At 46.3% G+C, this 16,198-nt stretch overlaps 1 protein-coding gene and 2 pseudogenes across 6 annotated transcripts in view; 1 reads left to right on the plus strand and 2 right to left on the minus strand.

Moving 5' to 3' along the window:
• Positions 1-5,597, minus strand: part of DCAF12 (DDB1 and CUL4 associated factor 12) — a 47,734-nt gene extending 42,137 nt beyond the window's left edge. For 4 of the 5 annotated variants that reach the window (XM_035308176.3, XM_054257149.2, XM_078370811.1 and 1 more), the window contains exons 1-2: positions 4,548-4,866; positions 3,228-3,482 (exon numbers count right to left, since the gene is read on the minus strand). In XM_035308176.3, coding sequence (XP_035164067.1) covers positions 3,228-3,482; positions 4,548-4,625 — 333 coding nt within the window. In that variant the 5' untranslated portion in view covers positions 4,626-4,866. Of the gene's footprint in view, positions 1-3,227; positions 3,483-4,547; positions 4,867-5,449 lie in introns of those variants that run through there. The other variant, XM_078370810.1, reaches the window with a different exon arrangement.
• A 1,802-nt stretch (positions 5,598-7,399) lies between these two features.
• On the plus strand, positions 7,400-8,277 carry LOC144582367 (peptidyl-prolyl cis-trans isomerase A pseudogene; annotated as a pseudogene). The gene has a single exon (XR_013534951.1). The product of XR_013534951.1 is annotated as a peptidyl-prolyl cis-trans isomerase A pseudogene (transcript).
• A 7,357-nt stretch (positions 8,278-15,634) lies between these two features.
• Positions 15,635-15,743, minus strand: LOC118147907 (5S ribosomal RNA; annotated as a pseudogene).
• Between the last annotated feature and the right edge of the window lie 455 nt (positions 15,744-16,198).

A 16,198-nucleotide genomic window follows, 5' to 3' on the forward strand; every position in this document is an offset into this window, starting at 1 on the left:
CAAACAAATCTCACAACTGTGAGTTGCAAATCGTACAGTTTTCTTCTAGACACCTAAAGCTCCTGTCATACTAGATTTTAAATATTCCTCATAAATTGTTAATACTTGCCTCATAAAAATTCTGATTTTGGGCAACAATCCTGCAGGATGCAGGATGTGTACATGTACCCCAGAGCCCAAAGTACAAAAAAAAAGAAATACTAAGAAAAAAAAAATCCTGATTGCCAGCTTCTCTTTAAAAAAGAGAAAGAAAATTTTATTTATTTATTTTTTTTGCAACCGAGTCTCGCTCTCTCGCCCAGGCTGGAGTGCTGCAATGGCACAATCTCGGCTCACTGCAACCTCCACTTCCCAGGTTCAAGTGATTCTTCTGCCCCAGCCTCCTGAGTAGTTGGGATTACAGGCACCCGCCATCATGCCCGGCTAATTTTTTTGTACTTTTGTAGAGACGGGGTTTCATCGTGTTGGCCAGACTGGTCTCGAACTCCTGACCTCAGCTGATCTGCCTGCCTTGGCTTCCCAAAGTGCTGGGATTACAGGCGTGAGCCACCACGCCCGGTGAAAGAATTTTTTTTTTTTGAGATGGAGTCTCGTTCTGTCACCCAGGCTAGAGTGCAGTGGTGCAATCCTGGCTTACTACAACCTCCACCTCCCAGGTTCAAGCAATTCTCCTGCCTCAGTCTCCTAAGTAACTGGGACTACAGGCAACCACCACCACACCCAGCTAATTTTTGTATTTTTAGTGGAGACGAGGTTTCACCATATTGGCCAGGCCAGTCTCAAACTCCTGACCTTGTGATCCACCCGCCTGAGCCTCCCAAGGTGCTGGGATTACAGGTGTGAGTCACTGCACCCAACCAAGAAAATCTTTTTAACATTAGGCCCAAATTCCTATGTGGCATCAGTGGCTGAAGTCAGGAATTCCTTCTGTAGTTCTTTGTAGCCCCTACTACTCCTTATTGTCTTGTGCCTAACAAACTTCCTTTCACTTAGCTTTTCTGTCTGGCTCTGCAGGCAATCTGAATTTGCATAAGTCTAAACCACAAAAATATACCTTACCCATCCCAGCTGCCAGACCCATGTTCTAATTAAGGTTATACCACCTCTACTTCTTTAACGACTGTATTGTTATTAATGATAAAAAACAACAGTTGGCTATCCTTGCTGTTATTGCTGTGCTCAGTGGGGCCAAGAAATTTGGGGATTGAATGACTGCTCCTAGTTAGATTGTTAGCCCACAACAAAGGGACATTCTACATCAAAACTTTACTATTGAGAATACCACATAATCTCTCCTACCTCTGAAATCTTCACACATTATCCAAAGACAGTTCCAATTATTTAAATAATTTCCTCTCTTCAAATCATGGGAAAAGGTTATAGAATCATTTTTACTGCTGCTAGTACTTCTAAATAAGTAAAATATTGCTAACTTAGAGTATTTCCCAAATGCATGCAGACACCTTCTCAGCACCAGGTATTATCACTCCCATTTTGCAGATGCAAAAACAAAAGCACAAAGAAAGTAATCATTTGCCCAATGTCACAAAGCTCAAGAGAAGAGCATAGCTCCTAGTTCCCTGCTTTGGTTCTGGAAGCTAAACAAAAACAAATAAATGCTAACTCTAAAATGAAAACAGCTCCCCTTGCCCCAATCACTAGGTTATGAGGATGTAGGAAGACAGAAAGAGGTAGGAATTAAAAGTAGGTTAAATTATTATGTATCGTGCTTGCCTTCAATAAATTCAAGAAGCAAGAGACCATGATGATTAATTCAGTTTACAATTCAGTAATATTTGCAGGGCTAAACAGTATGATGCATGTGCGGGGAGTGGAATGAACTCTTCCAAGCAGGAAACTCTTTCTATTCCAAGTGACGAGGATAACAGTTCTCAACCATGAGTGGGCAGCTGGAGAGACCAAGAAAAGGAAGTTTTGTGGAGGCCTGTTGCCACCACTTAGTTTTGAAAGGCTTCTGTGTAAGACAAGCCACTCTCGACAGAAGAGGAAATGAAAGCTTGGCCCCAACCACCATGGTATTATTTCCTTCCTCAAAATTGTTTAAATTTTTGCGTATGTCCTTTATAAACAGACCAACCAGCATGGTATTATTTCCTTCCTTAAAACTGTTTAAATTTTTGCCTATGCCCTTTATAAACAGACACTTCTCCCAGTACTTAAGACTTTTTTTGACCTAGAGCAATCTTCTCTCCTTTAATGATCTAAAATGTGTTTCAGTCCAGGGTCAATTTACTCACACATATGGCATTACTTGTCTATTTGCACAGGGTGAGGTGAAAATGAAGGAGGGCTGGGCATAATCATTTCCCACCCATAGGCCCTAGGCCCTGCCTTTTTTCATTTGCCATTCCTCTGACATCATGCTATTTGTGAACTCTGTTCCAATTGTTTTCTCTATCTGACTTATTTTATCCCGGCCTATAATTGGGCTGGTTACAAAGCTTACTAAGAAATTTTTCCCTTCACACATTTATACCTGTCTTTCTTGTCACTCTTAAAAAGGCTACTTTCCAAAAAGAAAATGCTTATACACTGAAATATACTGCCAGACACACATTCCCTGCCTTACTTATAGGAAACAGTCCATGTATTTCTCATGTTTGTTTATACATTTTTAGATTCTATTCACTAAAAAGCAGGCAAGGTGTGCTATTTTAAATACTTTCACATATGTCCTTAGGCTGTTTTTTCACTATTACGTATCCTGAATGATGCTCTGAGCATTATTATTTCTTTCTTTATTTTATTTTATTTTTTTTTGAGATGGGGTTTCACCATGTTGGCCAAGATGGTCTCGATCTCCTGAACTCGTGATCCACCCACCTTGGCCTCCCAAAGTGCTGGGATTACAGGTGTGAGCCATCTCCCCCAGCCGCATCATTATTTCTTGACTCTTTCCATTGAGGCCTATGATTTAAAAACCAGCATAAAACAAACAAAAGCAATCCTCTAGAAGCAGCACATCCAGAGAGCAAGGGCCTAAAGAAATATAGTCCTTTGAAGACTTATCAGAAAAGAAATGTAGGCATGAAAAAAGAAGCACAAGAAGAGAGGAAAAAGTCATCAACGGGAAGGAATGGAAAGGAGAGTAAGGCAAGTCCCTCCCAAAAGAAACAGATGGGAAAAGTAGGAGCAAGAGGTTCTAGAACCAGTAGAGCAATATATCCAGGACCTAGGGGAGAGTTCACAGCCCCCCAGACACTTACCGTGTTGCATTTTGTGCCACACACCACTTGCCTATGATTCAACCACTGAGATGCAAACACTTTATTAAGGGTCCCAAGTTGAAACTCTCTCTCCTTCAGGAGACCGGGAAGTTGCTGTGCTGCATAACCATGCAACACTCGAGAGTAGCTGGTTTCATTCTGCATCCTGATTTCCCGGTTCTTCAGGTAGTATACCAAGGATCTCTTCACAGGAGGAAGTCTTTTCCTTTTGTGAAGCGAGTGATCCCAGCCAAACTGTGGAAAGCAATATTAGAAATCAGGGCTTTGGCTACTCTTGTTTAGAATGGATCCTACTGTATACAGAAATCACCAACTACTCACACTGTAGGACTTACAAGAGAACAAGAATCTCAAACCAGTAAGTCGCTTAACTCTTCCAACATTGAAAAGATGTTGCTCACAGTCAAACTTACCTATGCGAATTACAAGGGCTGAAAGTCAAGGGAATGAATGCAGAAGAGAACAGGCTAAAAGGTTTACTAGACCTTTTAGGAGTGAAGGATTGAAGGAAATGAGAGATCGAGTGTTTCCCATATCGACCTGGGCTGTATCTCTACCCATCCCCTTTCTCCCTCTCAGTTTGTACTCCCAGTGGAGCACGGAAGATACAGTCCAAGGAGCCAGGTCTTCTAGGGATGCACAATGAATGGCCGTTCCTCTGTCATCATGCCCGCACTCCAGGCAATTGCAGAATTCGAAAACTCAACCACCAACGGGATAGTAGGCCCCGGAATATCAGAGGCCACATCTAGGTCCAAGAAGTCCTTCCTCTCCAAAGGGGGCAGTATAGATAGACGATTACCTGGAAACTGTTGTTTCTTTTGGGGTCCAAATGCCAAAAGGCCCAGCTCAGGGTTGGGTATACATATGGGGAGACTCCTTCCTTCCTCGAGGAGGGACGTAATCATCCCAGCTTCCTAAGGCCCATGGAAGGTAGAGTTCACTCCCCCTCCTGATATCTCCAAGGAGGCTGGTTTTGTTTCAGATTCCCTTAACTTCAGTTTCTCCCTCCTCCAAAGCCAAAATTCTGGCTTCTTTTCAAGCCCTCTCCATGGCTGCAGTCTTATCGCGGATTATGTCCCATTGCTGAGTTCCCCTTTGGCTCCTCACCGCCCTGGCCTATATACCCTCCAGTTAATTCCCGAGGGTCCAGCCCTGACTCTATAGGGCCTGGCCCCATTCCTGTTTTGCCTCTGACTACAGACCTTGAACCCCGATTCCTTTCGCCGGATCTGCGGACCCTAAGTCTCTCTTGGTGCCTCGGCCTCATCACCCAGGTCCCGGCATCTCAGCCCTCACCTGCGGGTCCTGAGCGTCGCTCCCAGCTCCCGGCGAGGCGGGCGCTTTCCGCTTCCTGCTAACTGCTTTCCGGGCCATAGTGGACAGCGCCGCCGCGGCCCCGTAGCCACATGGGGCGGGGGAAGCGAGGGGTAGCAGGACGGCGGGTCATATACTGGGCCCCGGGGCCGCGCACCTTAGTGCAACCGGCCCGGAAAATGGCCCGGACCCGGAGTGGCAGCAGAAAAAGGGCAGAAAGAAGGGAAAGAGAGAGGGATTGGGGCAGGGAAAGGGAAGGGGAAACGAGAACGACAGGCTTTCCGACGGCAGAGCCTGGAAGGACGGCAAGCGGCTAGAACCAAAACACCCCCTCCCTCGCCCGCGCGCCGTCACCCTTGCGCAGCCGCACTTCGGACAGCGTCGCCACGGAGTCGCCGCCGGAACGAGAGGGGCGGGATTTAGGGTTTGGCAGAGAGTTCGCTGCGGTTTCCCGGCCGCCGCCAGACCTTTTCCAACGGTCGTTTGGCAGCCGCTGGTGGTGGACGAGCTGGGGCCAAGAAAATCTGGCTTCTGGCCGCCGATCTCCGACCCCAGCCCGCCCATCTGCAGGCACCCGGAAGTGAGGACAACCAGCCCTGCTGGGGGAAGGAATCCCTTATAGTGCTGGCCTTAACCTGGTAGCCGCCATCGGTTACCTCCCATATCTAGCACCAAAAGTTTCCCTGAATCTATCACAAACCGTGCCCTGGCGCCATGGACTGGACAGGGGGGTGAGGGGTGGGGCAGAAGCCACCCCCACCCCTCAAGGTGAAGTCCAGTCGGGAAACCAGGCCAGTGTCGCCAGACTTTATACCACCGCTGAGAACCTGCCCAGCACAACCAACCCAGGCCGCCCGACGGGACTCTGGCTACCCTCTTCCCACCCCTGGGTAGCTCTCAGGCTCCATTCTCCGCTCTGCCTCCTCCAAGTCCTTTCTCCTGTACGAGCTGCTTCAGCCCCTCAGTCACCTTCCCCTTACGCTGTGACTGCGACTTCACCATCCCCTTCACCATTCCCATGACCTGCCATCTAAACCACACGGTCTTTTGTGCTTTATGAAGTAGGCATCACGCTGTAACTTATCTGTCACTGCCTGCCTCACTCTTGGAGTCAGGCTGTGTCTCCAGTAGAGGAGACTGGGAATTTTGAACCACAGGAAAGAGAGTGGTCATTTTTGGCTTGCCAGTCCAGTTAGAGCTGGAATTGGCCACCAAACAAGGGGGCTTCATCAGGATCACCCTTGCCTCCATTTTCGGAAGATCTTGAAGGAATATGACTGCCAGCCTTCACTTTCCACAAGCAAACAAACCCTCTGAGGAAGCAGGATGCTCCTGCTTGGAGCTGGTTGGCCTCAGGCTGTGGTGCCCAGTTACCTGCTGGTCCCTTCAGGCTTCAGGCCTCAGGTCTCATACCTCCAGGGAGTTCTGTTGGCCCATCTGAAGTTCTGCCTACAAGGAGATTTGGATTTGTTTTCCCAGTTGAACCAAAGACCAGATTGAAACAGGATCTCCTGCCATCAGCGCTGCCACTAACCACTAATGTCTTGGGAAAGGCAGTTCCATCTTGTTTGGTCAGGCCTGTCCCTTTAGAGATATGCACATAGTGAATGTGTCAGGAGTGGGTCAGCTTGCTTTTTTGAGTCTGTTCTAGTTATGTCTTGCCCCAAAATGCTCTGGATGACCCAGGAACCCTTGCACAAGAGTCTGGAATCCTTTGAGAATCTCGAGGGTCAGACTGGGCTTGGATCCTAGTCTCCTCTGCCAGTGGCACACTGGGCACTGCTGCAGGCTCTTTCTCAAAGTTCCTTTACTTCATCTTCACATCCCAGGAACCAACCCAAATGCACCTTGTAGCAGAGCTCACCATTCCTTCCTTCCTTTTTTTTTTTTTTTTTTTTTTTTGAGACTGAGCCTTGCTCTGTAGCACAGACTGGAGTGCAATGGCATAATCTTGGCTCACTGCAACCTCCGCCTCCCAGGTTCAAGCAATTCTCCTGCCTCAGCCTCCTGAGTAGCTGGGGTTACAGGTGTGTGCCACCACAACCAGCTAATTTTTGTATTAGAGACAGGGTTTTGCCGTGTTGGCCAGGCTGGTCTCAAACTCCAGATCTCAGATGATCCACCTGCCCCAGCATCCCAAAGTGCTAGGACTGCAGATGTAAGCCACTGCACCTGGCCAAGAGCTCACTGTTTCTACGCAAATAAAATAGAATGAGGCTGGGCGCGGTGGCTCAAGCCTGTAATCCCAGCACTTTGGGAGGCCGAGGTGGGTGGATCACGAGGTCAGCAGATCGAGACCATTCTGGTCAACATAGTGAAACCCCGTCTCTACTAAAAATACAAAAATTTAGCTGGGCACGGTGGCATGTGCCTGTAATCCCAGCTACTCAGGAGGCTGAGGCAGGAGAATTGCCTGAATCCAGGAGGCGGAGGTTGTGGTGAGCCGAGATCGCGCCATTGCACTCCAGCCTGGGTGAAAAGAGTGAAACTCTGTCTCAAAAAAAAAAAAGAATGAAAGTCTATTTCTAGAAGAAGAAATTTTGAATTTTGAAGAATCTTCTAATAGAAGAAATTTTGGAAATTTAAAAATTCATAATTGTTTTTGAAAGACTGCAGCCTGGCACGGTGGTTCATGCCTGTAATCCCAGCATTTTGGGAGGCCAAGGCAGGCGGATCACCTGAGGTCAGGAGTTTGAGACCAGCCTGACCAACATGGTGAAACCCTGCCTCTACTAAAAATACAAAAATTAGCTGGGCATGGTGGCAGGTGCGGGTAATTTCAGCTACTTGGGAGGCTAAGGCAGGAGAATTGCCTGAAACCAGGAGGCAGAGGTTGCAGTGAGTCTAGATCACGTCACTGCACTCCGGCCTGAGTGACAGAGCAAGACTTCCTCTTAAAAAAAAAACAAACCGGCTTTGCAGACGCCGATGCTGCCGCCACCGCCTGGAGCCTTGTAGTATCAGCCATGATCAACCCCACCGTGTTCTTCGACATTGCCGTCAACGACGAGCCCTTGGGCCGTGTCTCCTTCGAGCTGTTTGCAGACAAGTTTCCAAAGACAGCAGAAAACTTTTGTGCTCTGAGCACTGGAGAGAAAGGATTTGGTTATAAGGGTTCCTGCTTTCACAGAATTATTCCAGGTTTATGTGTCAGGGTGGTGACTTCACACGCCATAATGGCACTGGTGGCAAGTCCATCTATGGGGAGAAATTTGATGATGAGAACTTCATTCTAAAGCATACAGGTCCCGGCATCTTGTCCATGGCAAATGCTGGACCCAATGCAAACGGTTCCCAGTTTTTCATCTGCACTGTCAAGACTGAGTGTTTGGATGGCAAGCATGTGGTCTTTGGCAAGGTGAAAGAAGGCATGAATATTGTGGAGGCCATGGAGCGCTTTGGGTCCAGGAAGGGCAAGACCAGCAAGAAGATCACCATTGCTGACTGTGGACAACTTTAATAAGTTTGACTTGTGTTTTATCTTAACCACCAGACCATTCCTTCTGTAGCTCAGGAGAGCACCCCTCCACCCCATTTGCTCGCAGTATCCTAAAATCTGTGCTCTCGCTGCAGTTCCCTTTGGGTTCCATGTTTTCCTTGTTCCCTTCCATGCCTAGCTGGATTGCAGAGTTAAGTTTATGATTATGAAATAAAGACTAAATAACAACAGCAACAAAAAAAAACAAAAAAACAAAAAACAAACAAACAAAAATCTGCTAGTAGGCGGTTGCAGTGGCTTATCCCAGCAATTTGAGAGGCAAAGGTGGGGGGACCACTCGAGGTCAGGAGTTTGAGACTGGTCTGGCCAACATGGTGAAACCCCTTCTCTACTAAAAATACAAAAATTAACCAGCCCTGGTGGTACATGCCTGTAGTCCCAGCTATTTGGGAAGCTGAGGTGGGAGGATCACTTGCATCTGGGAGGCAGAGGTTGCAGTGAGCTTAGATCGTGCCACTGGACTCCAGCCAGGGCGACAGAGCAAAATCCTATCTAAAAAAACCAACAAAAAAATAATAAAGGGCTGGGCACGTTGGCTCACTCCTGTAATCCCAGCACTTTGGGAAGCCAAAGCGAGCAGATCATGAGGTCAAGCGATCAAGACCATCTTGGTCAACATGGTGAAACCACATCTCTACTAAAAATACAAAAATTAACTGGGTGTGGTGGTACATGCCTGTAATCCCAGCTACTTGGGAGGCTGAGGCAGGAGAATCATTTGAATCCAGGAGGTGGAGGTTGCAGTGTGCTGAGATCGTGCCACTGCACTCCAGCCTGGGCAACGGAAGGAAGAAAGGTAGGAAGGAAGGAAGGAAGGAAGGAGGGAGGGAGGGAGGGAGGGAGGGAGGGAGGGAGGGAGGGAAGGAAGGAAGGAAGGGCACAGTAGCTGACCCCTCTAATCCCAGCACTTTGGGAGGCTGAGGCAGGCAGATTGCTTGAACTCAGGAGTTTGAGACCAGCCTAGGCAACATGGAAAAACACTGTCTCTACAAAAACATACAAAAATTAGCTGGGTGGGGTGGCATGCACTTGTAGTCCCAGCTACTTGGGAGTTGGGAGGCTGAGGTGGGAGGATAGCTTGAGCCCAGAAGGTGGAGACTGCAGGTGGAGAGCCAAGATCAGGCCACTGTACTCCAGCCTGGATGATTCAGACCCTGTCTCCAAAAAAATCAAACACAAAGTAGTAATTCCTGTTTTTATTTTTGGTTTTTGAGAGACAAGGTCTCACTTTGTTGTCCAGGCTGGAGTGCAGTGGCACAGCATGGATGTGCCACCACATCTAGCTTTTTTTATTTTTTAGGAGATGGAGTGTCACCTTGTTGCCTAGAAGTTTACTTCAGCTTAAGCCATCCTCCCACCTTCGCCTCCCAAAATGCTGGAATTACAGGCATGAGACACTGAGCCCAACCAAAGCAGTAATTTCTAAATGTAATTAGAAATGCCTGATTTCATGTTTATGAAGTTTGAAAATAGGCACAACTGATTGATCGTAAAAGAAGTTGGTCACTATGCTTAAGCAGGGTTACTAACTAGCAGGGGACCTCAGAGAGCCTTCTGATGTTCTGAAATTTATTTATTTATTTATTTATTTTTCTTTCTTTTTTTTTTTTTTTTTCCAAGATGGAGTGTCGCTCTTGTTACCCAGGCTGGAGTGCAATGACACGATCTCGGCTCGCCGCAACCTCCACCTCCTGGGTTCAAGCAATTCTCCCGCCTCAGCCTCCTGAGTAGCTGGGATTACAGGCACGTGCCACCACGCCCAGCGAATTTTTTGATTTTTAGTAGAGACGGGGTTTCACCATGTTGACCAGGATGGTCTGGATCTCTTGACCTCGTGATCCACCCGCCTCGGCCTCCCAAAGTGCTGGGATTACAGGCTTGAGCCACCGTGCCCAGCCGAAATTTATTTATTTTTTTCTTTTTGAAATGGAGTCTCACTCTCCTGCCTAGGCTGGGGTGCAGTGGCGTGATCTCAGCTCACTGTAACCTCTGCCTCCCGAGTTCAAGCAATTTTCCTGCCCCAGCCTCCCAAGTAGCTGGGACTGCAGGCCTGGAGCGAGGATGTGGCTTGTATATTGCCTAATCTTGCCTAGAACTGTCTGCACCTGCTGTTCTTTTGCTTATGCCTTAACTTTTGATTACCTTAATTCCCTGTTCTCCTGCCTCGGAATGAGAATAATTTGATCAAATGTGCATTCAAAAAATTAGCTGCAGAATGCAGAAAAGAATAACAAGAGACATAGTGGTTCTTTTAGGAAGCCAGATGAAGTTGTCCATCTAAGAGACCTTCACAAGTGGTCCACGCAACAGGTGACAGAGACTTGGGTGGTTTGGAGATAGGAACAGACTCATAACATGTAAAAGATAAAATCAGCAGAAATGAGGACAGGGTATGAGACTGATGAGAGGCAAAGATTATTCCCAAGCTTTCATATGTTTAGAGAGTATATTTGTTTTGTTTCATTTATAGTGCTGAGGGCAAAGTGATGAATTCAGTGTTCTGTAACCAGGTTAGGACTACGGTTTTAAAATTTTTCTCCTTCCTAGCCTGATTGTCTCCTAAAGAGTACAGAGGATCATGCAGGATGCAGTCAGAAGAAAAAATACAGAGGAGTCAGAGTCACACCTTGTAGTCACAGCTACTTAGGAGACTGCTTGAGCCTGGAAGTCCAAGACCAGCCTGGGTAACACAGCAAGACCCCATCTCTTTTTCCTTTTCTTTTTCTTTCTTTTTTTTTTTTGATGTTAAGAATGTTTTGTTTTTTAATGTAATTGAGAAAACAAATCCACTTATAAATGCAAGAGATGATTGGAAGATGGATAATTGCTTTTTGGGATGGGCATTTTTTTTGTCTGGAGTTACTAACCTCCTGGGGCATAGCTGTCCTCCCTGCTTGGAAAAGAGAAAGCCTCATTCAGTTGTCTCCCTGGGCTCTAAGCTATCCACCTGAGATCACCGAGCTTCCGCATAGTGAGAGAGTTTTGGGGCTCTCGCAAGACATGATAAATTGCTGTATCTGCTGAAGAAGCCCCCAAAGTTCTTTGTTTTCCAGCATGTATTTTGCAGTGCCACTTCCAGTATCTCCTAGATAAGCTCGGATGTCTCCTGTGGACTTTTTAGCCAGTCACTGTAGCAGCTCTGCTTCTATTTCAGCCAATCTGCTTTGGTCTTCCAGGCTACCTCAGGATTGGGAGGTGCATGAATCCATAGTAGAGCTTTGTGTGATGTTTCTGTTAGCTAATAAGGCAATATGATATGAACCTGTATAAGGCATGAAAATCAGGCCACAATTCAAGTGAATAAGAAATATCATCTCTCTTTCTTTCTCTCTTTCTTCTCTTTTTCATTTTCTTTTTTTTTTTTTTAGATGGATTTTTGCTCTATTGCCCAGGCTGGAGTGCAGTGGCACCATCTCAGCTTACTGCAACCTCTGCCTCCTGGATTGAAGCCATTCTCCTGCCTCAGCCTCCCGAGTAGCTGGTACTACAAGCGTGCACCACCAACACTTGGCTAATTTTTGTATTTTTTTTTCTTTTTTGAGACGGAGTTTCGCTCTTGTTACCCAGGCTGGAGGGCAATGGCGCAATCTCGGCTCATTGCAACCTCTGCCTCCTGGGTTCAGGCAATTCTCCTGCCTCAGCCTCCTGAGTAGCTGGGATTACAGGCGCGCGCCACCGTGCCCAGCTAATTTTTTGTATTTTTAGTAGAGATGGGGTTTCACCATGTTGACCAGGATGGTCTCGATCTCTTGACCTCGTGATCCACCCGTCTCGGCCTCCCAAAGTGCTGGGATTACAGATGTGAGCCACCGAATTTTTGTATTTTTTAAGAGACTAGTTTTCCCCATGTTTCCCAGCCTGCTTTTGAACTTCTGGCCTCATGTGATCTGCCCGTCTTGGCCTCTCAAAGTGCTGGGATTACAGGCATGAGACACCATGCCTGGCCTCTCCTCCATTATTAAGTTTCATAGCATTATATCTCTCCTTTGTAGCACTTATCATAATTTGAATTTTACATTTATTTGTATGGTTATTATCTAATGTCTTCCCTCATTAGAATGTAAGCTCCTTGAGAACAAAAACTCTGGCTATTTATATACATATTTTTTGGAGACAGGGTCTCACACTGTCACCCAGGTTGGAGTATAGTGGTGTTGATCACAGCTTACGGGAGCTCAATTGATCTTCCTGCCTTAGCCTCCCAAGTAGCTGGGACTATGGGTGCACACCACTATGCCCAGCTAACTTTTACATTTTTTGTAGAGATGGGTTTTGCCATGTTGTCGAGGTGGGTCTCAAACTCCTGAACTCAAGAAATCCAACTGCGTCAGCCCCCTCCAAAGTGTTGGGATGACAGGCGTGAGCCATGGCACCTGGCAGATAACCATTGTATACATCTTGATGTGGTGTCTTACAGTTCTTTTTCACATGTACCTATATCTGTGTCTATAAACGCTATATCCACATGTAGGGTTTTTTTGTTTATTTTTTGATACAGGTTCTCACTCTCACTCAGGCTCGAGTGCAGTTTCATAATCATGAGTTGCTGCAGCCTGGGACTCCTGGACTCAAGCGATCTTCCTGCCTCAGTCTTTCCAGCAACTACAGGCACATACCACTGTGCCCAGCTACTTTTTAAATTTTTCTTTTCTGTAGAGATGTCGTCTTCCTACATTGTCCAGGCTGATTTTGAACTCCTGGCCTCAAACAATCATCATCTCAGCCTCCTAATGTTGGATTACAGGCATGAGTCACCACTCCTGGACCACATCTAGTTCTTTTAAAAGTTGATTTTGGACCGGGCACGGTGGCTCAAGCCTGTAATCCCAGCACTTTGGGAGGCCGAGGCAGGTGGATCATGAGGTCAAGGACCATCCTGGTCAACATGGTGAAACCCCGTCTCTACTAAAAATACAAAAAATTAGCTGGGCATGGTGGCGCGTGCCTGTAATCCCAGCTACTCAGGAAGCTGAGGCAGGAGAATTGCCTGAACCCAGGAGGTGGAGGCTGTGGTGAGCCAAGATCGCGCCATTGCACTCCAGCCTGGGTAACAAGAGCGAAACTCCATCTCAAAAAAAAAAAGTTGATTTTGAACTATACTATTTTGTTTTACTTTTATTTATTTTGGCTTAGTTTTATTTTTTGAGACAGAGTCTTGCTTTGGGCTGGAGTGTAGTGGTGCAATCTTGGCTTATTGCAATCTCTACCTTCTGGGTTCAGCGATGCTCCTGCCTCAGCCTCCCAAGTACCTGGGGTTACAGGTGTGCACCACCACGCCCAGCTAATTTTTGTATTTTTAGTAGAGACAGGGTTTTGCCATGTTTGCCAAGCTTGTCTTGAACTCCTCACCTCAAGTTATCCACAGGCTTCGGCCTCCCAACCTGCTGATATTACAGGCGTGAGCCACAGTATCCAGTCCTCATACTATATTTTGTAGCCTTCAAATAAAAACCTAACAGTTCCAATCTTCTCTAACCCCACTCCTCCAATTCAGTCCTTTTAACTATTTCATCACAATGCAGTGTGTTGGTAGAGGCTCATTAACAGACCTGTATCTGTTACCTTCTCTTGCCTTGGTCTTGCCAGGAAGAATAAACAAGAAATACTATAAAGTGCTTTGGGCAAATTGAATTGTGTTATACTTGCTTAGGAACAGTATCTTCTCTTGTTTATTTGCATAGGTTTCCTGGAACAAACAAAGTGGATGTTAATACAATTCCCTGTTTGACTCTACCCTTCATGTGTTGGAGCTAATTAACCATCCTTGCTAGCAAAGGGGCAAGGGAGAGCTCAGGAGGAAAGTATTTCTCTTCGGAAAAAGGATTTGGAATTTTAATTCATACAAACATAATAAAAATATAGCAATGAAAGAGACCCAGAGGACATAGGACACAAACGAACACAGATGGTAAGCCCTCAAAAATGGCTCTCTGATGACACAGAGATGTTAGAGGTCTCTGAGGCATGGAATGGTAATTATTTCACCTACTGTGGAAATATTTTGCAGATCCTGAGCATAGATTATTTATCATTTTTTGTTTTTTTGAGCACAGGTTATTAAAAGTAGGAAATATAGGCCGGGTGCAGTGGCTCATGCCTCTTATACCAGCACTTTGGGAGGCTGAGACAGGTAGATCACTTGAGGTCAAGAGTTTGAGACCTGCGTGGCCATGGTGAAACCCTGCCTCTACTAAAAATACAAAAATCAACTGGGCATGATGGCTCACACCTGTAATCCCAGCATTTTGGGAAGCCAAGGCGGGTAGATCACAAAGTCAGGAAATCAAGACCATCCTGGGCAACATGGTGAAAACCCATCTCTACTAAAAATACAAAAAATTAGCAAGGTGGCACGTGCCTGTAATCCCAGCTACTCAGGAGGCTGAGGCAGGAGAATCGCTTGAACCTGGGAAGCAGCTATTGCAGTGAGCTGAGATTACCCCACTGTACTCCAGCTTGGGTGACAGAGCAAGACTCCGTCTCAAGAAAAAACCAAAACCAAACCAAAACAAAAATCATCCAGGCATGGTGGTGCATGCCTATAATCCCAGCTACTCAGGAGACTGAGGCAGGAGAATCACTTGAGCCCAGGAGGCAGAGGTTGCAGTGAGCTGAGATTGTGCCACTGTGCTTCAGCCTGGGCAACAGAGCAAGATTCCATTTCAGAAAAAAAAAAAAAGTGGGAGATAGAGATAGCTTCTCTCTTAAACGCATAGTTTTAAAGAAAACTAAGGCCAAAAATGACAAATCATGCAACCAGACAAGAGATAAGCCAGAACTGGAACCCATGAACTCTGGTCTACATAATTTTTTTTCCTTCCTTCCTTCCTTCCTTCCTTCCTTCCTTCCTTCCTTCCTTCCTTCCTTCCTTCTTCCTTCCTTTCTTCCTTCTTCCTTCCTCCCTCCCTCCTTCCTTCCTTTCTCTTTCTCCTTCCTTTTTTCCTTCCTTCCCTCCCTCCCTCCCTCCCTCCCTCCCTCCCTCCCTCCCTTCCTTCCTTCCTTCCTTCCTTCCTTCCTCACTTTCTCTCTTTCTTTCCTTTATTTATTTTGGCAGGGTCTGTGGCCCAGGCTGGAGTACAGTGGTACAAGCTCAGCTCAGTGCAACCTTTGCCTCCTGGGCTCAAGCCATCCTCCCACCTCAGTTCCTAAGTAGCTGGGGCTACAGGTGCATGCCACTTTATCCACCTACTTTTTGTATTTTTTGTAGAGATGGGGTTTCACCATGTTGCAGAGGCTGGTCTCTTGAGCTCAAGCGATCTGCATGCCTCGGCCTTCCTTAAGTGCTGGGATTACAGGCATGAGTCACCATGCCAGGCCCATAATTTTCAATAGTACCACATTAAATATCTGGGTCCTGTTGAAGTTGCAAGTGGTATCTATTTTGGCATTTTTCTTGTACTCTCATGTTTTCTTTTTATTCAGAACCTGAAATACTTTATAGAGAACATCTACTACTTTGAAAGCAGAAATTCTATTTCTATATATTGTGTATAATTTGGCACACATTGGTAGAATTTGTGTTAAGTACAGTACAGACAATTTCTCTTTTTATTTTTTGTTATTTTTTTTAAGCCTACAGCACCTGGTATTTCCAGGTGGTTTCCCATCCAAGTACTAACCAGGCCCAACCCTGCTTAGCTTCCGAGATCAGGCGCATTCAGGGTGGTATGGCCATAGACAGTACAGACAATTTCTATTTTATTTATTTATTTATTTATTTATTTTTATTTTTTTTTGAGACGAAGTTTCGCTCTTGTTACCCAGGCTGGAGTGCAATGGTGCAATCTTGGCTCACCGCAACCTCCGCCTCCTGGATTCAGGCAATTCTCCTGCCTCAGCCTCCTGAGTAGCTGGGATTACAGGCACGTGCCACCATGCCCAGCTAATTCTTTGTATTTTTAGTAGAGACGGGGTTTCACCATGTTGCTTTACCTCGTGATCCACCCGCCTTGGCCTCCCGAAGTGCTGGGATTACAGGCTTGAGCCACCGCGCCTGGCCCTTTTATTTATTTTTTCAGAGACAGGGTCTCACTGTGTTGTCCAGGCTGGACTCACAGCTTAAGGAATCCTCCTGCCTCAGCCTCCCAAGTAGTTAGGACTCCCAAGTACAAGTGCATGCCACCATTCTCAGTAC

This window comes from Callithrix jacchus, chromosome 1 (genome assembly GCF_049354715.1).
Source record: "Callithrix jacchus isolate 240 chromosome 1, calJac240_pri, whole genome shotgun sequence".
In the NCBI taxonomy this organism is placed as follows: Eukaryota; Metazoa; Chordata; class Mammalia; order Primates; family Cebidae; genus Callithrix; species Callithrix jacchus.